This window comes from Neofelis nebulosa, chromosome 10 (assembly GCF_028018385.1).
Source record: "Neofelis nebulosa isolate mNeoNeb1 chromosome 10, mNeoNeb1.pri, whole genome shotgun sequence".
Lineage (NCBI taxonomy): Eukaryota > Metazoa > Chordata > Mammalia > Carnivora > Felidae > Neofelis > Neofelis nebulosa.
Window position 1 is genome coordinate 39,286,940 of NC_080791.1, and position 24,445 is coordinate 39,311,384.

Genomic DNA, 24,445 nt, shown 5'->3' on the forward strand with positions numbered 1-24,445 from the left:
AAGCTATTTATTTTTGCACATTAATTTTATATCTTGCTAACTTGCTAAATTGTATCATTTAATTTTTTTTTTTATCTTTGATACTGTAGGATTTTCCAGGTATAATTTCATGTGATCCACCAATAGAGATATTTTTCCTTCCTCTTTTCCATTTTTATCCCTTTAACTTTTTCTCGCATCTAAGCGCATTGGCCTCCACTACCATGTTAATTAAAACAAAAAACTGCCAAAGTGGAGACAAGGAACATAATTTTTTTTCTACATAATTTGGGATAATGTTATAGCAGTTAAAAAATTGTTACTGAAAGTTACTCTGAAAATTCTGCATCTGTAGGTAGGCTTTATAAATTAACCAGTAGTAACTACATTTAAATGGAATCATACAATATATACCCTGTTTGTGTACGACTTCTTTCACAGAACATTGTGTCTGAGATACATCCATGTTCCAGCATGTTCCTACACTTTGTACTTTTTCATTGATTATAGCAGTTTATACTCTTACCAGCCATGTAAGAGGATCCTAGCTGCTCTGTATCCTCGCAATATATATATTTTATACAGTTGCTTTGCTGGATATATGTGTTACAAAATCTCCAGTCTGTGGCTTGCCTTTTTGTTCTTGAATGGTGTCTTATTGAGCAAAAGTTCTTAACAAAGTTTAGTTCATCAATGATTAATGATTACTGTGTGTGTGTCCCATTTAAGAAAAACATCCCCTATACTGAGATCATAATGAGATTCTTCTGTGTTACCTTCCAGAAAATTATCTGATTGACTTTCACATTTAACTCTCCAGTCCAGCTGGGAATTGATTTTTTATGTGTGGTGTGAGATAGGAATCATGTTTCATTCTGTTCCATATGGGGATGCACTTGCCCCAGTACCATTTGTTGAAATGACTGTTCTTTCTCCTGCCCTGCAGAACTATTTAGTCATTTATTGAGACTACTGTCTTGGCAATTCTTGACCCTACAACTTTTCAGGTAAATTTTATATTTATATATATTGCTTGTGACCTAATACAAGGTTTTGGGTTTTTGTTTTTTTTTTTTAACTTTTTTAAGGTTTATTTATATTTGAGAGAGACAGAGCATGAGTGGGGGAAGGGCAGACAGAGAGGGAGACACAGAATCTGAAGCAGGGTCCAGGCTCTGGGCTGTCAGCACAGAGCCCAATGTGGGGCTCAAACTCACAAACTGGGAGATCATGACCTGAGCTGAAGTCGGATGTTTAGCCGACTAAGCCACCCAGGTGCCCCCCTAATACAAGGTTTTAACAAAAATAACTGCCTAGTTTCGGGTTGGTTATAATTTTCAGCTGTTGTCCGTTGCATTTGATTTAATTTAAATATTGATTTCATTCTCAGGCTTCACTGGACATTTCCTTTGGCAGTCAAAGATAGTGATTCTGGTTGCCAGAGCTAAAGCTTGCTATTTGAGATTAGGAAGATATCCTGTCCTTGCTAGGATCTTTCTGTTTGTTTGTTTGTTTGTTTTATCTGAAATGTTATCAACTTCATTTACCTGGCTTAATGTTCCTTTGCCGTCTGTGACATTACTGAATCAATAGAGGGTAATAGTGTCTGTTAGACCCCTATTTCACACCCACCTTCCCTTCCTCCAACCTGTGTAAAGCATGTACTGTCTTTCCCTCCTGTCTTGAGCCCCTGCCTATGTTTATAAAGCAGGCAATCCAGGCTTTCCTCCAGCTCTGGTCCTCGCTGTCCAATCCCCTCTGTGTCTTCACCCACTAGTTCCTTCCAACTGCACTTTTAGCTCCCTATCACAGCCATCTCCTTGTATCTGCAGGGGTCCCTTCTCATCAAATGCAGCAGATGCTGTGAAGAGACAGAGGAAAGGAGGAACGCGAAAGTGAGAGCTGTGTATTGAGTTCCTTTCCAAGCCAGGCCCAGGTTTCGTGCATATTATTAATTTCTCATAACAACGCTATAAAGCAGGCATTATTACCCTTTCATTATAGGTAAGAATAAGGGCTTAAGCATAAGGTCACACTTCTAATAAATGGTAGAGCTGAGATTTAAAGCTAATTCTATCTGAATCCAAACCTCATTCTTTCTACATGACCACACTGCCTCCCATAACTTATGAGGCATGTCCTGACTTAAAACTAAAATCATTAGCCTCAAACCCTGATGCATCTTTGGGCGTGGACTATACAAAAAAAAGAAGGGCGAAGTCCAAAGGAGAAACTGAGTTGGGTGACTGTCCCAGGCAGGGTGAATAGCAGGAAGAGATCTTTCCCTTGGAAAGAAACATTTCAGATGGCTACAGGGATTCATATTAAACAATGAATAGTAAATAGGAATATACCTGTTGACCAAGTTCTTGTGAATATTGGAAGTATCAATAGCTCCCAGTTGGTTTAGGCTGTAATAGATGACAGGCTCAGAAGGGGCTTCCCCTGGGATTCTCAGGATTGTTTTAAGTTTTTTTTTTAATGTTTATTTATTTTTGAGACAGGGAGAGACAGAGCATGAATGGGGGAGGGTCAGAGAGAGAGGCAGACACAGAATCTGAAACAGGCTCTAGGCTCTGAGCTGTTAGCACAGAGCCCGACGCGGGGCTCGAACTCACGGACCGCGAGATCATGACCTGAGCCGAAGTTGGACGCTTAACCGACTGAGCCACCCAGGCGCCCCTAATTTCTTAATTTTTTTTTACGTTTATCAGGATTGTTTTAGTAAGTTTCATGTATCTATCAGCTAAAAACCTGTTTAATAGTGATTTCCCATAGCAAGTGTTTCTATTTTTTGGTTTTTCCCCCAAATCATATTTATCAGTTCTTTCTTTTTTCTGATTATAAAAATACTCTGGGAAACCCAAAAAGTATTAAACAGCATAAAGAAAAAAAACCCCCAAATATGTATATATGTGTTAATATAGCTGTTTTTTTCTTTAAATAAATTCTTAATGTTAACTGGACATAGAGTGTGGTCATATTTAACGATTTGGAAAAAACTGACAAATTGTATTTTTTAATGGCCAAAGGACATGAATTTAAAAAAATGACAGACTAGAAATGCAAATAGGACTTTATTAAATTTTAAACGGCAGGTCATTTTTAACTGTCAAATAGAACTTTGTGCATTCCTTCAAGTGCTGGCCATGTATCAGACACCAAGCAACTGCCCCTCACCCCCCGCCCCCCAAACAATGAAAGAAAAAACACAATAGATATGGCCTCATGGAACCTTTAGTCTGAAGGAAATACACCATTTATTGAGCCCTTTTTGTGTGCCGGGAGTACACGAAGCACTTACAAACACTATTGCATCTATTCTCAAAACTCTATGAGGTGGGTATTTTTACCTACTGAATGAGGAAGCAGATGTTCAGAGACTGACTTGTATGAGTCACATGGCTATACAGGCTGTGGGTGGAAGTCCAACTGTGACTAATTCCAAAGATCTCACCATTAGCTTCTGGGTGAAGGAATATTGGAAAGCCTAAAATCAATGGAGGAAACTTTTTTTCAATATATTTCAAAAAACTAAATAAATGAGTCTGTATGGTTAGGGTGTAGTGAAAGAGGTGCCCTCGTGTTGCTAGAGTTTTTTAAAGGATGTTTTTGAGAAAAATTTAGAACATGGAAACTGTTCTCAGAGTAATGTAAGCAGGATATAAAACTAGTAAAACTTAATTACTATTATGTAGAAAGAGTTAAAGGGGACACACCAAAATGTTCATAGCAGGATTGTGGTGGTTTTTATTTTCTTGTTTATGTTCTTTATCATTTTTTTTTTTTTGCAGATACCATTTATACTCAGAAAAAAAAATTTACGGAAGACAACAGCCCCCCATCTATGACAGGTCCCTTATTACTGTCACTGTCAGAGGTGGGTCACTGGTCTGATCAGCCAACGGAACCAATGTGAGCCAGTAACAGTTTGGAGTCATATATTAGGACATCATTGGCAGAGAGGAAATCAAACTATTAGCTTGGTAATTTATACCCTATACTTCTGCAGGGCACAACCAGTTGTGTTTTTGTGAGACATGTCCATTGTCCAGTGATGGAAGTATGTGAAAACATGTAGCCATCCATCATCCAGCTTCAATCCATTTTTCCTCTTCTAGTCTAGTTTATTTTGGGGCAAATTCCAGACATTGCATGATTTTATCACTTAATCTGGAAGACACACACACACACACACAATTTCTTATCAAATTAACAGCTCTGCCTTAACTCTTCGGGTGTTTTGGAATTTTTTGTCTTTAAAAAACATTCTATTTTTGTTCTCACATATTCATGCATTTAGTAAGACCTGCTCTGTGCCAGGTACCATGCTAGGCTTGCTTTAAAAGATGAAAAGAACAGAATGCCTGCACTCAAAGAAGCTCAGTTTAATGAGAGAGGCCAACATAGATAGTTGTTATGTTGTATACGAAGACTGTGGGTAGAGGTAAGCTCAGGATGGACCACCAAGCTCAAGCTGGGGGCCCACAGTCTTTCTGGAAGTAACCTGCTGCTAACTAAGATCCTTTACTTAGCAGTTCACTTTCTAGGTATAGTATAAATGGTGTGGTCATCTTCCCCACACAATTTAAAGTAGATTTTATTATTCTGCCCTTAATTCCAGGCTTTTATGGTATCCTTAATGAGATTTTTTTTAAGTTAATTTGAGAGAGAATGTGTGCATGCTCACACATGAGTGGGGGAGGGGCAAAGACAGAGGGAGAGAGAGAGAATCCCAAGCAGGCTCTTTCCTGTCAGCACAGAGCCAGATGGGAGGCTCTAACCCCTAATACCAAGATCATGACCTGAGCCGAAATCAAGTCAGATGATCAACAAACTGAGCCACCCAGGCGCCCCATGGTTTTTTTAATAGTTTTACTGGTTGGTCAAGATCTGACTTTTACATTCAGATCCTACTTGTTTACTTCACTGTGTACAGCTTTTCCTCAGAGAAATGTGATCATCATATTTCAAATACCACAGACTTCCTTGGTTCCATTGCCTGCAAGCTGAACTTTCAACTGTAATTGCTAGAATTTGTCATTATCGTAGTACTAACTTTCTAAAATAGAAATCAGCAGGGGCGCCTGGGTGGCGCAGTCGGTTAAGCGTCCGACTTCAGCCAGGTCACGATCTCGCGGTCCGTGAGTTCGAGCCCCGCGTCGGGCTCTGGGCTGATGGCTCGGAGCCTGGAGCCTGTTTCCGATTCTGTGTCTCCCTCTCTCTCTGCCCCTCCCCCGTTCGTGCTCTGTCTCTGTCTGTCCCAGAAATAAATAAAAAACATTAATAAAAAAAAAAAATTTAAAATAGAAATCAGCAGAACATTAATATGAGAAAAAGACAACTTTTTTTTTCTGGAGCTCAAAACTAATGGCCTCAAGGGGCAATTAAAAAAAAACGTATTAAAGCACTTTTCAAGAGTGTAAGATCAATGATAGCTATTGCTTATATCTCGTGAAAATGAGTTGCAGATCCAGTGATGCTTTCTAGAAATATAATTTTTACTTGGTATTGTTTATAAAAACAGGAAACATCATTCCTCCCCCTATAAGATGCAATATTAACCAAATGGCTTAAGTACCATGCTTAATTATCTTCTTCCACTTTCTGAGGATCTGATTTGAAACAAAGCACACAGCAGAAATAAAAGAGAAGTAGAAAAAATAGCTCGGTAGCAATTAAGAGCATTGAATTAGAGCTGGTCCTAGGAAATATGACTCAACCTGTAGGATTACAGAAAATCTTCAAACATTAATCCCATGGCTCCATCTACTAGAGGAATCCTATCCTCTCTTTGCCCCTTCAGAGATCTGATGAAGAAATATTCATTTCTTCACTGAAATCAAGTGGTTCATTAGCAACAGAGCCAGGAAATATTTTCACAGAAGGTAGGTTTTACCTTGAGTTTGGAAGGTGGAGGTTCAGGGGTGCCTGGGTGGCTCAGTCGGTTGAGCATCTGACTCGATTTCAGCTCAGGTCATGATCCCAGGGTCATGCGATCAAGCCCCATGATGGCCTCCGTGCTGAGCATGGAGCCTGCTTGCGATTCTCTCTCTCTCCCTCTGCTCCTCCCCTGAAAAAGAGGAACTCAGGGAAAGGAGTACTCAGAAAAATTAAGACTTGCTTCCTGGGTTGTCTGAATCCAGGTCCAATGTCTACCACTGTATATATATAATATATATATATATATATATATATATATATATATATATATATGTGTGTGTGTGTGTGTGTGTGTATACATATATATATATATAGTGTGTGTGTGCTATATATATATATATATGTGTGTGTGTGTGCGATATAGATACAGATATAGATACAGATATAGATATAGATATAGATATAGATATAGATATAGATATAGATATAGATATATAGATTTATCTACTACCATTTCCCCTGTCTGGGCACTGTGCAAGGTTCTAGAGGTAACGTTAGGAATAACATCATCCTGGCCTTGAAGAGCTGACAGTTTAGTGGGAAAGACAGATAAGTCACAAATAGTGGGGTACAACAAGGGAAGCACACGTCATTGGCATGGGTTACATGTTACAGGAGCACCTTTAAATGAGTCGATAGGGCAACGCTGCTTGTTCTGAGGTTGTGGCAGTCGGGGGGGGGTCAGTGAGTCTTCACAGGAGAGAGAACACTTCAACTAGGTCTTCAAGAATGAAGAGGAGTTTCTCTGGCTCTGGGATTCAGAGAGAGGATGACTGTAGACAGAAATAGCACCTTCGAATGCATAGCATCCTAAACGGGGTGGGCCGTGAGATGACCCCAAGATTCTGACTGTGGTGAACAAGTGAACAAGAAAAGGAGCAAGCATAAGAGAGTGAGGGAAGAACAGGATATAATGAGTTTAGTTTGGAGCTTGTTGAATTTTAAGTGTGTGTGGGTATTCCAAGTAGAAATGTCCAGGCAGCAGTCGAATGTATAATTTCAATCTGGAGCTTTCAGGAGTGTTGGTAAGTAGAAATACAGATCTTGGAGTCACTTGTGAGTGATGGTGCAACCAGTGGAGGTGGTTGAGGTCGCCCAGGGGGACATTTAATTCAAGAGGAGCAGATAATGGAAGATGGCACTCTGGAGCACCAACAGAGGCTAGCAGTTCTGTGGTGGTACAACTAATGCAACCACTTATCTGCTTTATGGATTAAATGGGCTATTACAAGTTGGCCCAATACCTGCTCCACCATTTATAAAACTTCCCATGTAAAAGTGCAGAGTAAGTTCAAACAACTTACAGAAGTATTTGGAGCCACAAACTGTAAGTTAGACTTCCTTTTACTTATCCTAAATGTATCATTTTAGCCTGTGGCTCCAAGGTACTGGAACTTGGAAACTGATTCCAAGTGTAACATGCCCACACACTGCGTTTCTATTGCATTGAGAATATCTTAAGCCATATTTTATATGTCAAGTCTACTTGATTCATTTCTTTTATATTTTAGAGAGAGAAAGAGAGCAGGATAGAGGGGCAGAGAGAGAGACAGGGAATCTTAAGCAAGCTCCACACTTAGTGTGGAGACCAGCTCGGGGCTCCATCTCGGGGCTCCTGGGATCACGACCGGAGCTGAAATCAAGAGTTGGACGCTCAACCAACTGAGCCACCCAGGAGCCCTTATTTGATTCATTTGTAACTAAAGTATGATGACATCCAACCTTTGCCATTAAAATAGATCAACTATGAGTGACTGTCGTTGCCTGGCAGGATGCTAATTGTTCTTTCTTCCCCTCTGCCACGATGATTGGCACCAGAGAAGATTTGTGGGTGTGGTGAGTTTTGAACTCAAGTAGGACCTTTTCAGGAACTAATATTGGTGTCAAAGGAGCAATTGCTTGCAGATGGAGTGAGGCTCTCAATTCTCTATTATTATTCTATAATTATATTATTATTCTATAATTCTTGGTCTTGTGAATACTTGTGAGGTGACTTCCTATTTTCCTTTTGTTTCAAGTCCACTCGAAAGAGTTAAACTCTCCTCTGTTCCTCAGTATGTTTAATGCATGTGACTATAATTAGAGACAAAAATATAATTACTATTTGGCACATCCTGACTATGCATGGTATCCTTGGTTTTATTCAGAATGCACACAAGGAAGGAGCTGCCTTGTTCTGGAGGAGCAGCTTTGTGTCCTCCCAAATCTTCGTAATAGCAATGGTAATGTTACAGGACCTTTAAGCCCTCTGAGGAAAGAACTTTAAAAAATTTTTTCTAAACATCTATTTATTTTTGAGAGACAGAGCATGAGTTGGGGAGGTGCAGAGAGACAGGGAGACACAGAATCCAAAGCTGACTCCAGGCTCTGACCTGTCAGAACAGAGCCCGACGTGGGGCTAGAACTCACAGACCGCGAGATCATGACCTGAGCCGAAGTTGGACGCTTGACTGACTGGGCCACCCAGGCACCCCTGAGGAAAGAACTTTTTTAAAACCTTAGTTTTGGTCTTGCTGTGGGGTGGATGGAGGGAGGTACTTATTTCATTAAGCACTGGCCTGTTCCTGTAGTTGAGGATAAACTGGGGACAGGAGAGCTGAATGCCTGGGGAAGAGGGAAATGAAGTGATCCTAGACTTTGTGCCTCACCTTGGATATTGTCAGTCCTCTCCACCCCTTCAAGGCACACCAGTCCAACTGCCACCTCCCAGCACCATTATTTATTTGCCTACTTGACAGGCTGGAAGTGCACGAGAATCATCACACCCCTGGGAACAGCTTCAACCAGTGATTGACGGGTTGGTGGGTAGATATCCAGCTCTTGTCCGTTGGTTGGATAGCTGACGTGTCTTCCTGACGCTGGCTTTCCTGGCAGGATTACGTTCCCATCACTCACTGGTAGCTGGCCTGACAATACTCTATTGGTCACTTTCCAAATAAACCCTTGCACTGGAATCTATGTCTCAGGATGTGCTTCTGTGGAAAGCTAAGAACTAACATAGGTCATCTTGTCTTTCAGGGACAGGTTTCAGGCACCTGGCACAAATGCCCTTACGTCTCCAAGGCAGGCATCGGGAACAAGGAATCAAAGTGAAGGCATTAGTCACGTGCTCCAGATTAGCGTGCCTGTCACAGAGCACCAAGCAGGGGACTTGAAAGACTGTACTTTGAAGGGCACTGCCTACCTTTGATTTCTTCCTCTGTGTTTGATGCTGCCTAGCCTTGTTCTGTTCTCTAAATTGCCGTCACGTTCCAGCCTTGCCTCCCTGAGATGGTGCCACATCATCTTAGTAGAACATCAAGTCCACCCAAGCTCTTGAGTTAATGCTTACAGACAGCCCCTTGGTTTCTTTTCTAGAGCTAACCACCTATTACTTCAGCTGCCTGGCACCCCTGTCCCTTCTCCTAGGACCAGTCACATAATCCCCTATTCCAACCACCTACCTCCGTGGGACCTGCCAGGTATCACTCTTCCCGAAGTCTTCCCAGACTCCCTCCCACCTCAGGAAGAGCACCTGTGTTTTACTATGGTGACACTTAAGCCATCTTCTAGCTGCTTATTAGTGGGAGAGCTTGAGCTGTGTCCCTGGAGTTTGAAGGGGTAAAGAAGCTGACATCTAACTTTCCTGGAAAATTCCAAAGTGAGAGGTGGCTGGTGGGAGGGGCCCATTCCCCAGGGTTTGGGTGGGACAGAGGAGCAGGCTTTCCCCTGGGCCAAGTGGACTTCTCAGAGGGTTATTTGATGGGAGTCCCCTTTGATGGAGTCCTTTGATGGGAGTCCCAGCCCAAAGGCACTGCTCACTCAGCTGGGGGAAATGACAGAATAAAGAGTCTACCGTTTACCATTTGAATGGGGGGGGGGGGAGGTCAGTTACAAGTAGTCAACCAATTACTGCATATCTAGCGCCGAGAACAAGGTGGTGGGACATCCATACAGGGGTCTCCGAAAACCCCACGCGCGGGAAAAGGAAACCCTTTCACCGAGGCCAGAAAAGTTACATAACTCGCCCGGGATTCCATAGCTAGGAAGTGACACAGCTGTGCTATGATCCCGATTCCACGGGATGGGGGTTAATGGGTGACCCGTCTGGGGTGACTAGGAGAGATTTCACAGTAGGAATGAAAACGGGTGGGCGAGAGATCAAGATTTCCTGTAAAGTAGGCAGAGAACAAAACGCGTGGATAATCTCCCTTACTACAGCTTCAAAACCTACTTATTATTCCTTTGATTCTCTGATCCTGGCAGAAGAGTGTCCTGCTTTGAAGGTTTTCTTTGGAAAACCAAGCCCCCCCCCCCCTCCGCCTCACACTGTTTTAAGAACCTTAAGGAAACAAAACGTCCAGCAAGTCCGAAGTGGGGTCAGTGAGAGGGCTTGGAGAAACCCTAATGGCATCTATGGCATCGCTCGCCTGTGTCCCCAGCACTGCCGGACTGGGATCCACCGCAGGGCTGACGCTCTGACGGAAACAGGTGGAAGGCACCCGAGTCTCTGCACGGGGAGCAGCCTGGGGCCGGCAGACCCAGCTTGACCGCCTGCCGCGCCCCCCCCCGACCCCCCCGACCCCCGCCACGGGCGTCTTCCGCCCGCCTGCCTGCTCCCTTGGCCGTAACTAGGCTGAGGCGGGATGGAGGGGCGAGTGTGACTTAGGAAAAGCCCTGCGAACCGGGCGGAGTTTCGCTCCCGGCGTGGGAGCGGGCGGAGTGCGCGCGGCGGGGAAAGAGGCTCGGAAGCCGGGCGGAGTTGCATTCCCGGCGTGGGAGCGGGCGGGGTGGGGGGGCGCCGGCAAGCCAGCGGCCGAACGCGCGCCGGGGAGAGCGCCGTGGAAGCCCCGCGGAGTTGCGTTCCCGCAGAGGCGGCCGGCCGGGCGGAGCGGGCGCGCGTCACCGCAGCCGGAGCCGGAGCCGGAGCCGGAGCGGAAGCCCGAGCCCGAGCCGCCCGAGAGGCGGAGGCGCCCGCGCGCTCGCGGCCGGGTGGGCGCAGCGCGGGCGAAGTGCGGCCGGCGGCCCCGCGCGCTCCCCTCCGGACGGGCGTGGGCGCGGGCGCGGCGCTGGGGCTGCTGCGGGATGGGCCCGCGCGGGGTGCTGCTCTGCCTGCTCCCGCTGGTGCGAGCCGCCGAGCGCCCCGAGGGCCGGGCCGACGAGCCGGGCCTGGAGGCGGCCCTGGCCGTGCCCAACGCCTCGCACTTCTTCTGGAGCAACTACACCTTCTCCGACTGGCAGAACTTTGTGGGCCGGAGGCGCTACGGGGCCGAGTCCCAGAACCCCACGGTGAAAGCCCTGCTCATCGTGGCTTACTCCTTCATCATCGTCTTCTCGCTCTTCGGCAACGTGCTGGTCTGTCATGTCATCTTCAAGAACCAGCGGATGCACTCGGCCACCAGCCTCTTCATCGTCAACCTGGCGGTCGCCGACATCATGATCACGCTGCTCAACACGCCCTTCACCTTGGTGAGGCCCCGGCTCCCGCCCGCCCGGCCGTGGCAGGCTCGGCTCTCCTTCCCCCAAGCCCTCCGCTCCCCTCCCGCCCCGCTGCCCCAGCCCCTCTCTTCGTCCGCGCTTCCTGGGTCCCGCTGGCTGGCTGCGCCTTGCCGGCTCCTTCCCCCTCTGCCCTCTCAGGTCCCCTCTCAACTCTCTCCACTTCGTAGACTTTCTGTCCCTCTCCGTTTTCTTTGTGTCTTCATCTTTTTCCCTCTCTGTGACTGTCGTTCTGTCTGTTCCTCCATCTGGGTCTCTACCCTCCCTTTTCCCTCCCTTGCTTCCGTCCTTCTTCCTTTTCTCGTTCTCTTCCCCTCTCGGTCTTTGTCTCATCACCTTCTGCAGCTGGGGGCCATGGGGTCAATGACTGGAGTGTCTGTGCTCAGCCGGGAGCAAATGACCATTTCCTACTTAATGGCAGTGCACGTGGGCCTATTTGATCGTCAAGCAGTAAATCGAAGCTTCTGGAAACGTTGGCAGAGACTGTTAGGTCACCCCCCACCCCCGAAATCCAGTGCATTAAATGCTCTCTCACACCCCCACCCTAGGAGACTGCTTTGTGCCACAGCCGATATGTCAGTTGCTAATTGTTCATGGAAACTTCAGTGCGTTTTCCTAGACCACTTATTTAAATTGTGTTTCTCTTTTGTGGTTTGACAGTGAGGCTGTGTAGGCAGTGTGTGTTGGGGAAGACATGGGAATGAGGTGGGCTTGGGGCCCAGGAATAGGCCGTGGGCACGTGCCCATCGTGGCAGATGTGGCTCCCGTCCCCAAGCCTTGGCTGCTCAGCGTTAGTGGTGTCATTTCTGCCCCTCTGTGACTTGGGAGCCTGGTGCTCATGGGTGGTTTGGGACCGTGAGGGCGATGACTGAGCAATCTACTGACAGTTACCCCTTATGTTTCTGCAGCATGAGTGTTACATTTTTTCACCTTATGGAATAACCTTACCGTTATTTGAGTTACTACCAAAACAGTATCTGTTCGTACCTTGCTCTCTGTCTCTGTCTGTCTCTCACACATATACACACACGCAACCAGAAATAATAGACAAGCCAGAAGAGGGTGAACTCCCACAAATCCATCCATCTGCATGCACGTCCTTCTAAACCTCACATTTTAAAACTGCATTCTACCTTTGTCCTCACAAGAATATTACATTTTGCAGATGAGGAAACTAAGGCACACAGAGGTTCAATCCCTTGTCCAGGGTCACTTAGCTAGTAATTGGCCGAGCCACGATGAGAGTTACTTTCCTGACTCAAGTCAGAGGTCTGTCCACTAAGCCACCTAGCGCTGGGGGTGGTGGGTGAGGAGGGCTTCTTGGACCATGCTAAGCTTCCACTATTCTGAAACATGGATTTTTCCTGCTCTCCTGCCAGTTTATATTCTCTAGCCAAGGACAAAAGGGCTTTCAAATACCAGGCCCCACCCTGCCAAGGTAACTGCCTCTTACCTTGAAGCATGAGACTGTGTATCTCTGGCTCTCCTTGGTTGCCCCTGCCCCCTTGGTTTCTATCCTGACCATCTGCAATGCTAGGGTTGGGCTGGGACACCCAGGATGAGAACTGGCCCCGGGGCATGGCCCCTGTGCTACTGCCCAGAGCAGTATGCACAGAAGAGGCTGGGGATGGGAGAGAGACACCATGAACCCCAGGCTAGGCTGTGGCTGGGGCCTGACAAGTCCAGCCTTGGATGATCTCCTGCAAGAGAGGAGGTTCAGGGTCCTGAGAACCCAGCACTCCTCTGAGATAATCCAAAGCGGCCTGGCCTTGAACCTGACCCGTGTAACTGCCCCAATCTGAATTCCTGTCAGAGCTTGCAAGGTGCTGGCAAGCAGGGAGAATGAAAGGGTTGAGGGGGAGGATCTCCTAAGCCCTCACACTCCTACTTAATGGCAGTGCACGTGGGCCTATTTGATAGTCAAGCAGTAAATCGAAGCTTCTGGAAATGTTGGCAGAGATCATTAGGTCACCCCCCACCCACGAAATCCAGTCCATTCAATGCCCCCCCCCACCCCCACCCTAGGATGCTGCTTTGTGCCACAGCTGATGTATCAATTGCTAATTGACTAGGTAAGGCATCCTGCCTTCCAGCTAGTTGGTGACAGTGTTCTTGCAACCTGGTTTCCTTTTCTGTTCACTTTACACACGACAGCGAGCATGAAGCCCAGCCCTGGTCATTGAGAGAAGAGCAAACAGGTACTTACAATTCCCATGGCAGAGACACGTATGGAGTGCTGTGGAGCCTGGAGGAGAGAATCATTTATTCTGTCCTGCCAGGGTCTCATGAGAGGGTCAAAGGAGACTGTGCAAAGAACGTGACATTTCAAAGGGCCTGGAAGAGCAGGAATTTCCCAGGTCAAGATGAACGCTCAATGCAGACAGAGGGACCTGGAGAACAAAGGGCTTCAGAGTTCATGGTGTGTTGAGGGAATGTTGAAAGGCTTGATGTAGCTGCAGCAAGGAGGCAGGAAGCACGGTGGGAGGAACGGAGAGGAACAGGGGGTGGGGGGTGGGGACAAGTGCAGGTGGGCCAGAGAGGAAGGCTGGGGCCAGCTTGTGAATGGGCCTGGAGACTGCTAAGGCATCTGGCTCTGTCCTGAGGGCCAGGATGATTCTAAGCAGGAAGGTGACAGTCATCTGATTTTTGGTTAAGAAAAATCTCATCAGCAGAGTGAAGGCTGAATGACAAGTGGACAAGACCGGAGGGCAAGGGTAGCAGCTGGGAGGCTGTAAAGGGCCAGGTGAGAGACGAGGGCCACGACTTTGGGCCGGTTGACTTTGCAACGTACTGGATGTGGGAGGAACTAAGGATTTCTAGCTCTGTAACGTTCCCGGACTGCTCAGAAGCCCCGGGTGGCTGCCACCTGCCAGCCTCACAGAGAATGAAGCTGCTGTCCTAGCGACACAATCCGTGTCTCCCGACTCTCACCCTCCAGCCAAACCATCCCACTCCTCTTTCCTCAAATAGGTCCTGGGATTTCTGACTCAGCGCCAAGCCCTTTGTTCTTACTGCCACAAGTACAAATGCCACGTATTCTTAAAGCTCGTCTCCGATGCCTCATGTGTCATAACGAGGGTAGTGGAGGGCGTATTTACTAGTGTTCGAGGCCCTGCCGCACCTACTTTACGCGCGTCATCTCTCCTCTGATTTTCCTAACAACCATGTGAAGACGATTAGCCGCATTTTACAGATGGGGGCAGTGGTGCTTGTGGAGCCCAACGGCCTTGCCCCGGGTGACTCTGCTGGCCACCACTACATGATCTTCTTTCTGTCGGACTGACTTGCTCTATCATTTTTCCCCTCTACCTCAGCCTGCTCCGTTCCCACCCTGCGGCCCCGAAGCCCTCTGTCTGGGCCTTCTGTGGGCACTGAATACTGTCTTTCTTGCATCCGGAGGTGCCTGGGTCCTCTACCCAGACCGGAAGCTCCTTGTTCAGAATCGGTGCTTGATGTTTCTTGGGCCTGGGCATCACTCACAGGAGCTGCCCAGGCACTGATTGAGTGGGCAAGTAGCCATGGATGATGTGGGGTGAGGCCTAGGGCTGCTCCGAGGGCCCCACGCTGTCCTGCAGCTTGCCGTTCTCCGCTCTGCCCCACCCCCACCCCTCCAGGCCCCTCAGGCCCCTTCCCAGATGATGTTGTAAGGCCTGCTTAGTCAACATTAGAGAGCACAGCCTACACGCTATGTTGTGATTTTTCGTGTGGGTCTCCCCCATTAGTCTGAACTCATGTGGACTGAGAATGGATTTTATTATTACCATAAAAATAGCTACTATTTATTTCTAAGAATATCTCTCTACCAATCTGCCAGACGTTGTGTTCCACCCTTTATAGATTTTTAAAACCTTAATCCATGTAATAAGCCTACAACGTAGAAGTTTTTAAGCCCCCGCCCTTTTTTTTTTTTTTTTACAAATGAGGAAACTGAGGTTCAGAGAGATTATACACACCTTGCCCAAGGTCATATAGCTTCAAACTGTTAGAGGTGGGAAGTCCAACTGCAAGGCCCACGTATTCCCACGCCCTCCTGGCACCTAACAAGGCTTGGCCCCGGTGGTATGATCAGGTTTTGTTGAATCGAATGATTGGAAATGAGTCAAGCTGGAGAAAGTCACGTGTGATGCACAATGTAGTAGTGTAGAATGGAAGAAGAGAGGAGCCGGAAGATGCCTCCCAAGGGATGCTCCTCAGAGGCCATGGATGGGGGTAGGGGTGTCAGGGTCAAGGCCCTGTTTGTCTTCTGACCTCTGTGGGCTGGTTTCCAGGTCCGCTTTGTGAACAGCACATGGGTGTTCGGGAAAGGCATGTGCCACGTCAGCCGCTTTGCCCAGTACTGCTCTCTGCACGTCTCAGCACTGACGTTGACGGCCATTGCTGTGGACCGCCACCAGGTGAGGGCACCAACCCCCAACACCCGGTCCTTCCCCCTCCGGCTTTGCTTTCCGGGGAGCTGCAGGGACCCTCGAGACAGTATTTTAGCACAGTTTTCAATAAGTGTATCTGTCTTCTTATTGACTAATATGAGCACTTAGATTAGGCGCTTTAAAACGTTTGTGCTAAGTGCTACAAAAAGTTATTCCCAGTTTGTTGTTCTAACAAAGGCTCATCGCTTATATTTTGTGTCTCAGAAATTAACGAGCTTGTTTGGGGGTGGGGGAGAAAAGCCAACCCGAAAATCACAGTTGAAAAGAGATTGGCAAATCGTTGCAGGTCAGAGACGAGGGGGATGGAGCCCCCGGGGCCCAAGTTGTTGAGGAGGAAAACAAGCTAGGGTGCCATGTGGCAGGAGCAGGCAGCCACTGCCCTGCCCCACCAGAGACACATGGTGGCTATGGTAAAGGAAATCAAAGAGGACTCTATCCGGGAAGAGGATGGCTCCCTGCCGAGCACCTTGCATGTGCTAACTCAGTAAATCCATGTTGTGTACTTAGGTCTATGCCGAATCAAGGAATGGAAGCTCAGAAGAGGGCATGGGTAGCCTTCCTGAGATCACATGCCTGGGGAATGATGAGGCCAGGATTAGCACTGAGGTCTGTCTGGCTTCATACCTCTGCCCTGATCATGAGGCCGCCCTACTCTGAGAAGGCTCAAGGTGGCCAATATCATAAGGGCCAGCAGGACAGAGAGAGGAAGAATTTATTCTGAGTAGCTGCAAGAGGTGCAAAGGAGAGGAGGCCTCAAAGATGCAGACTCAAAGGTGCAGCTCAGTAGGAGAAAGAATTTTCTAGCAGAACGAAGCTGCTGGGGTGGGCGGGTAGTGAGTTTCATTTCCCCAGCCATTTTTAAGCAAGGTCTGGATGACACTTGATAGAGATGTTTTAGAGGACGTTCGTTATCTGGTAGGGAATTGGATTTGGCAAACTTTGAGATCTCTTCAGCCCCGAAATTCCACCATTTTGGCATTTATATTGCAGATACTCTGGGCAAAGTCTGAAAAGGCTGCATGCTAATGTGTTCTGCCTTTTCTTAACCTTCTCCCCTAATTCAACAAGAGGGACTCTGGATTACTTCCACCTGGCCGATGCTTACCCCCACTTAACACAGCCTCACCGACAGTTGCCCCTTGGGCCAAAGGTGGGTCTGAGGAACAGACTGGCAAGGGGGTTAAGTCTTGCCAACACTGATCACATTGCTGTGACATAAACCCCAACATGGGGCCTTTTCCCAAAGCAGTGAAATCTTTGAGCGATGTCTGGGGCCTCTGACCCAGGCTTTCACTTTCTTCAGCAACCCGAACAACGAGGGAGTCTGAGGGGCAGATATGGCAAAATCCAGAAGGGGGCTGTGCTGAGCAGCTTCTAAAGCCTAGTCACTTCCTCTCATAAAATCTTGAAAGAACCTGGAGACAAAATTTGGGAGGACACAGCCAGAATGTCCACTGTGTCCTGGGATGACATCCTTAGGTGATGGCAGCTCTTGAGGACCTCTCTCCCTGACCCTGGATTCACCTGTCTCAGAATGCCTTTTTCAAGAAATAATGATCCTAATCTTAACATGAGGATGCCGTTGAGTTCCCAAATCTTTATTTAAACCTTTTAGCAGAATGGATTGTCCAACTGTAGTAATTCCAAAATGCTTTTCAGCTCAAAGCCTGTAACACAGGCTTTACTGTAAGCGGTGGGAAAGCTGGACCCCACAAGTTAGAAATAGCTTTTGTAAACAGTGTTGCGAACCCCCACATAAATGTCAGTGCAACTTCCCATGACAAATAGAGACTCCTCTCCAGGCTTGTCACCCCAGATCCTCTCAGAGCCCTCCATAACCCAAGGGGTCTAGAATCATGGTGGAATGAGATCGGATTCCAAGGTGGAGGCTGATTGTGGCTTGTTCCTCTGCTGGCCTTGTGGGTGTCATGGGAGCAGACCTCCTGCTTCACCCCTTCCCCATCCCCTCACTGCACTCTGGTTCTGCTACATATGACCTGTAAGAGGCATCTGAGCCACCTGGAGTCTCCGAGTCCAGACGATACCTTCTTTTTGCTTCTGGGGGTGGACTGTGGGGTGGTGCAGCCCAGGGGCTTAACACTGAATGAAGGGGTACTTGTTTATAAATAGGACCTACCTACCTTAGTGTGGCACGTGAGCTCCGTCATTGAGATTTGATCTGCTTCCAGACTTCTTCAGCCAGTGATGCACAGTTTGCTTGTTTCCCAGGTCATTATGCATCCATTAAAACCCCGGATCTCGATCACAAAAGGTGTCATCTACGTCACGGTCATCTGGACCATGGCTACGTTCTTTTCACTCCCACACGCCATCTGCCAGAAATTATTTACCTTCAAGTACAGGTGAGTTGGCTAGTCGGGAGCAGCTTGGGGACTCAGAGGGCCCTGACAGAGGGAAGTCTGAGTCCCCTCTGAGTCTGAGTGACCGGTATCTGCTGCACCCAGCACTTCTGTCTCCCATTGTCTTGCTTCCAAGTCTGGGGCCTATCTGTGGCATTTGTTCTGCTTTTCCTCACCTTTTCTTCTCAGCAACTTTAGCTCCCTCCTTATTCTCCACCCAGCTTGTCTGCGAGGTCAGGGCAGGAGCCAACAGCTTCTTTCGCTGGGGACAGGTACTCACACAGACTGAGAATCAAAGTCACCCAGGCCTCGTTTAAAATGGCAATGTTTACATTCTCTCGCACAACGTATAAATAAAGCACGCGTGTGTCTGTGTGTCTGAGGCAGGATGCTCTATCTCCTACCTCCCGTTCAGGTTTCTTTGTCCTGTGCTGTCGCAGAACAAGAATTTCCTGGTGTCCCTAGCACCTGACCTACTGTCTCCATATAACAGCCCCTCAATACATAATTACTGAATGGATGAACGAATGAGCAAGCTTAGAGTGATTTTCATCAGTCCGTACTTGTTTTAGAGGAGGTTCCTTAGAAATAGACCCTGAGATACAGATCGTGCTTGGGATTTTTAAAGGAAGTGCTCCCGGGAGTGATGGATAAGGGAGTGAGCAGGCAGGATAGCAAGAGACCAAGGGAGGGTGCAATGTTGGCATTGGAGGGATGTCAGGAGAAGCTACAGGCAGCAGCACAGGGGGCTCTAGAGCAAAGATAACACAGAGTTTGTTCAGCCTCGAGGCCAGGATGCTGGGCTGTCATATTCCGGGCTCCCTGCAGAAATCGAAAACTCCCAGCCACCTCTGGGTCTTAGTGGATCTGTAGGAAATGACTTTAGTGGTCCTACGGTAGTGCTAGGTCCCTACAATATCACAGGTGCCAGCTGCTTCTTGTGGATTGGCCAGGAGCTAGCATCCAGGCGCTCCAGACCAGTCGCCACGTGTGTCCTGCAATAACTCTGTGCTGCTCCGCCTGAAACATACACTTCAAAACACACATGCCTATGACATAAGCAGGGTCAGGAGAACAAGCTCTGAAGGCTGATTACAACTACATTTGACCCCGAGCAACGCTAGTTTGGACTGTGTGGGTCCACTTCTGTGTGGATTTTTTCGATTAATATGGTACAGTACCGTAAGTGTATTTTCTCTTCCTTATGATTTTAATAGCATTTTCTTTTCCTTAGCTTACTTTCTTGTAAGAACACAGTGTATCATACACCTACAGAATGTGTATTAATCAACTGTTCATGTTATCGATATGACTTCCAGTCAATAGTAGGCTATTAGTAGTTAGATTTGGGGGTAGTCAAAAGTCATGCATGGGTTTTCAACGGCGCAGGGGTCGGTGCCCCTAACCTCCATGTTGCTCAAGGGTCGACTGTAATTTACAAAGGCTTCTCCCTCCCCAAATTCTACGATAGCGGAACGAATCGCATACCCAAATCTCCTAGCACTCAGACCCCCATCTGCCTTCACGTATGGGGAGCTATTTTTTTTTTCTGCTAACGAAAGCAAAGAGAATTCTCTTTCTTTCAGTAGTGATGGCCATCAGCACATATAACAAGTGCACAAGCGACATAATGCGCTGAAGAAACAGCCATTTTGAGTTGCTGCCTAGACATTTTAACAGTATGACAACCCTGTTCACACGCACAGTCTGGGCATTTAGATTGGAACTCAAGGTTAGGATTCCATCACAAGTTCCTGCCTTGCTTTTCCAGGTCACCATTTTTTTTTTTTTAACATGTATTTTTGAGAGAGCACGAGCGGGGGAGGGGCAGAGAGAGAGAGGGAGACACAGAATTGGAAGCGGGCTCCAGGCTCCAAGCTGTCAGCACAGAGCCTGACTTGGGGTTTGAATTCACAGAGATCATGACCTGAGCCAAAGTCAGACACCTAACTGACTGAGCCACCCAGGTGCCCCCAGCTCACGTTTTAAAATGACCACTCAGAGGGGCACCTGGGTGGCTCAGCCAGTTGAGCATCCAACTCTTGATTTTGGCTCGGGTCATGATCCCAGTTCTGCATCGGGCTCTGCACTGAGTGTGGAGCCTGATTAAGATTCTCTCTCTCTCTCCCTCTGCCCCTGCTCACACTTTCTCTCTCTCTCTCAAAAAATAAACTAACCACTCCGGGTTGAGGCTGTGAAAAATTGGTGACTGTGCCTCAACCACCCTATAAGTAATGGGTGCTTATAACCCTGCTCTCTGTCTCCTGCTTGCTCATGACCTGGGACAGAGGACTGCCCTTCCCCTCAGCTCCTAGCGTCTCCATGCTGGGATTTGTAAGTAATATATCTTTTACTTCCTTTGTGTGAGTGTATTCAAACTGCACCTTCAATCAAAATGGCCCTAAGGTTTTCACTTCCCCAAAGTGGGAGCTTGGACACCAAGGGTGGTACTGGCCAGCCCTGTGTGGGTGATTTGTGCCCCCTCTTTCAGGGGGTCGTAGTCTGCAGAGTCTCAACACATCAGCTCTAGGGTTTCTTCAAGGAGGACTGGGTACATTCCATGGAAAATAGATACTTGTTACACGTATGGCTGAAGGTGTGTTCATTCGGGCTTTGCCGCTCACATTCCCAAGATCCATCATTTCTTTGCCCCATTCCTTAGTTCCCCTCTGGAATGGAGGAATTCCAACGTTTCCTGAGCACATTGTGCTCTCAGGATGAGTTAGTTCTAAGACTAGGAATGCCAGTGTTGTATTCATTCATTGAACAGATATTTACTGGGTCTCTGTTACAGGCTAGGAATTATATAAGTTTAAGAAACACAGAGAGAGCAGGTGTTTTCCTTGTCTTTATAAAACCCCCAATCTAGTGGGAGAGCCAGAATCTTGTGACGAGGCCTTTCCACACTAATGGAAAGACACTTCCTCTCTCTTCCTCTCTCTCTGCCTCCCTCTGTCTCTATCTCTGTTTCTCTGTCTCCCTCTCTCCCCTGTCACCAGCGAGGACGTTGTCCGCTCCCTGTGCCTGCCAGACTTCCCTGAGCCAGCTGACCTCTTCTGGAAGTATCTGGACTTGGCCACCTTCATCCTGCTTTATATCCTACCCCTCCTCATCATCTCCGTGGCCTATGCCCGCGTGGCCAAGAAGCTGTGGATGTGCAACACGATCGGCGATGTGACCACGGAGCAGTACCTGGCCCTGCGGCGGAAGAAGAAGAAGACCATGAAGATGCTGATGTTGGTGGTGGTCCTCTTTGCCCTCTGCTGGTTCCCCCTCAACTGCTATGTCCTCCTCCTGTCCAGCAAGGTCATCCACACCAACAACGCCCTCTACTTCGCCTTCCACTGGTTTGCCATGAGCAGCACTTGCTACAACCCCTTCATCTACTGCTGGCTCAACGAGAACTTCAGGGTCGAGCTGAAGGCATTACTGAGCATGTGCCAAAGGCTGCCCAAGCCCCAGGAGGAAAGGCCACCCTCCCCAGTCCCTTCCTTCAGGGTGGCTTGGACAGAGAAGAGCAGTGGCCGGAGGGCTCCGCTAGCCAACAACCTCCTGCCCTCCTCCCAACTGCAGTCTGGGAAGACAGACCTGTCTTCTGTGGAGCCCATCGTGGCAGTGAGTTAGGGGAGAGTGAGAAGAGGCAGGGGGCGAGCTCTCTCTCCAGTTGAGGCTGGGAAAGGGCCTGAGGACAGAGACTGGAAAAGAAGCCTGTCCTCATACCCATGGCCCTCACAGTGCTAAAAACAAGGTCCTACAGAAGCCATGGGAGTCTTCATTTCCCAGGAAGCTCTGTCTAGCCTTCTACCCCATTTGGTGTGAAAACTAAAAGGCAACACCCAATTAGACATGTGTTTATGAATTCCTGTCCAAGAAATGCTGCAAAGCATATCACCTGGGTTCCCTGAGCCAGAGAACCCAGGGAAGCTGCAGCCCACATGAGGGCTGAGTCAGCTGCCTGACAATACTCCCTACCATGGAACATCCGCAAAGGACACCTGAGTCATACTTGGGGTGTGGCTGACCCAGATGCACAGAACTCTGCTTGAAAAAGGTTCATGCCAGCAAAAGGTGAGTGAGCCAGAGATGCCACATTTTTTTGCCTCACTTCCCAAAGTCCTGGGCCAGGATGAATCACAGCCGTGTGGTGGCTGGCTTGGATACATGACAAGACAGGGCCAATTCAGTCCCTGAAAGCAAAGAGAAATTACTGAGTTCTCTTAAAGAATTATTATTACAAAACTTCGGAAAATTTAGAAAAGCACAAAGAAGAAAACAAAAATCACCCCGTTCTCCCACCAACTGTGATGAGTTTTGTTAACGTGCTGTGGATTCACTTGCAACTTTTTTCCTTTGTGTGTCTGTGCGCATGCGTGTGTGCATGTGTGTGCATGCGCTTTTCATTCCGTTCTGAATTACACTTTTCCATGTAGAGATAAGCAAGAAACAGGGCGTAGCAGGGAACTGGTGAGCCCCTCTCCCAGGAACAGTATCCACGGGAAGAGTTGGAAGAAGAGGTGGGAGAGGAACACAAGGAGAAGGCTGTCAAAGCCAACAGACTGCCGTCATCCTGTACCCAGTGGTGGGAAAGACCCAGATGAAGTACCTCTTCTCAGATGGCGGCCATCGTGATGAGCCAGGGAACAAAACTCATCCAAGGAGGCATAATTCCTTCTCCTTTGCACTCACATAGAACAAGAGGTGGTAAAAACACTGCCCTGCTTTTACAGGAGATGATGGAGCAGTCTTTCCAACATGCCAGAAATAATTGTACTTAGACACTTCATCCTTGCAAGCTGTCTAGACAGGCCACTTCTCTGTGTTGTCTAAATAATAAGGCTTCTTCACGCCAGTTCCCTGAAGACAACTCACTTGTCAACATCACCCTAGTGGCTCACGTGTCACTTACAGAAACCTACGACATTGTGATGGTCTTTAAGGACTCAACATGCCAGGGAAATATCATTCCAGAGACTGTTTTCATCATCGTTCATCTGGTCTTGAGTGACTCACTAGGTCACCCAGGAGACAAAGGCAGAATAGTGCTTAATTCACCCACCCTAAGTAATTGCCATTCTCACACTGGTTTTAGGTTCCTTTCTAACACCAGATAGACTTGAAAGCAAACATGGATATGCAGCTGAGTAGAAAACTGAGGTTTGGGGAGAAGGGCTTTATCCAAGGTTTACTTAGATCTCTTGGCTGTTAATTGAAATTGAACTCAGTCTTATCATCTGCTTTCCTATAATGAGACATGGGGGTTCATTATACTAGTCTATTTATGAGAATGTTTGAAGTGTTTGACTTCCATGGGACAGAGAGGCTTCTAAGCCCGTATGGATCCCAAGATGGATTTTTCAGGCCAGATGGCTCCCATGCCTGTGCCTCCTGTCTCTGTGGTGTCCAGAAGTAGCTAATCGTTTCATCCTAATGCTGCCATAGAAATTCTTTGAACTAGAAAGAGAATAGGTAGCAAGACTACAGATAGTTGGTCCTGCTCTGGAATCATGGGGAGAGCTTTGCTTTGCTCCTCTCTGAGGGAATCTAGAAATACTGCCGGGGCACCTGGGTGGCTCCGTCACTTAAGCATCTGACTTCGGCTCAGGTCATGATCTCACAGTTCGTGGGTTCGAGCCCCGCGTCGGGCTCTGTGCTGACAGCTCAGAGCCTGGAGCCTGCTTCGGGTTCTGTGTCTCCCTCTCTCTCTGCCCCACCCCCCACCCCTGCTCATACTCTGTCTCTCTCTGTCTCTCAAAAATAAATAAATGTAAAAAAAATTTTTAGAAATACTGCCAAGTCAGAGAAGGCCCTTCCCTGGAGGAAGACTCACAGATGGCCCATAGGTCCGGGTCTCCTGTCAGTACCCTGTCTTCCCCATTCCCCTTGTTCCCTGTGTGCCTCAGAGCAAACAGCGATTTGTATTTGTGAATGTGAAATTTGTAGGACTTGAGCCTTTCCAGTGTGCTGTAATGAGTACTTTATTGTAATTGCTCCGCTCTCAATAAAATATATTTGGGGTGCATGGACTATGTTTCTTGGACTTCTGATTAAACTACAGCTGGTAACCTTTAAAATGGGGATCTGTGCAAATTACGAAGAGAGCGTGAAGATCATCTGCCCACATCCCTGCATTTCACAACTGAGGAAGTGCCACCATGCTTTGGCTAGGGTAAATAGCCAGCTGAAAACCTCTCATCTTGGTCTAGAGCTTCTTCCAGTGAGCTGGCAGCCACGTCGCCTCTTTTGTGATTGTGAATCTGTGCT

At 47.6% G+C, this 24,445-nt stretch overlaps 1 protein-coding gene across 1 annotated transcript; it reads left to right on the plus strand.

The window, feature by feature from the left end:
- Positions 1–10,893: 10,893 nt before the first annotated feature.
- GPR83 (G protein-coupled receptor 83) lies at positions 10,894–24,207 on the plus strand. Its single transcript, XM_058687450.1, has 4 exons — positions 10,894–11,370; positions 15,666–15,791; positions 18,054–18,187; positions 21,184–24,207. The coding sequence occupies exons 1-4, from the start codon at positions 10,987–10,989 to the stop codon at positions 21,806–21,808; spliced, it is 1,269 nt and encodes a 422-aa protein (XP_058543433.1). The 5' UTR covers positions 10,894–10,986; the 3' UTR covers positions 21,809–24,207.
- Positions 24,208–24,445: the final 238 nt, after the last annotated feature.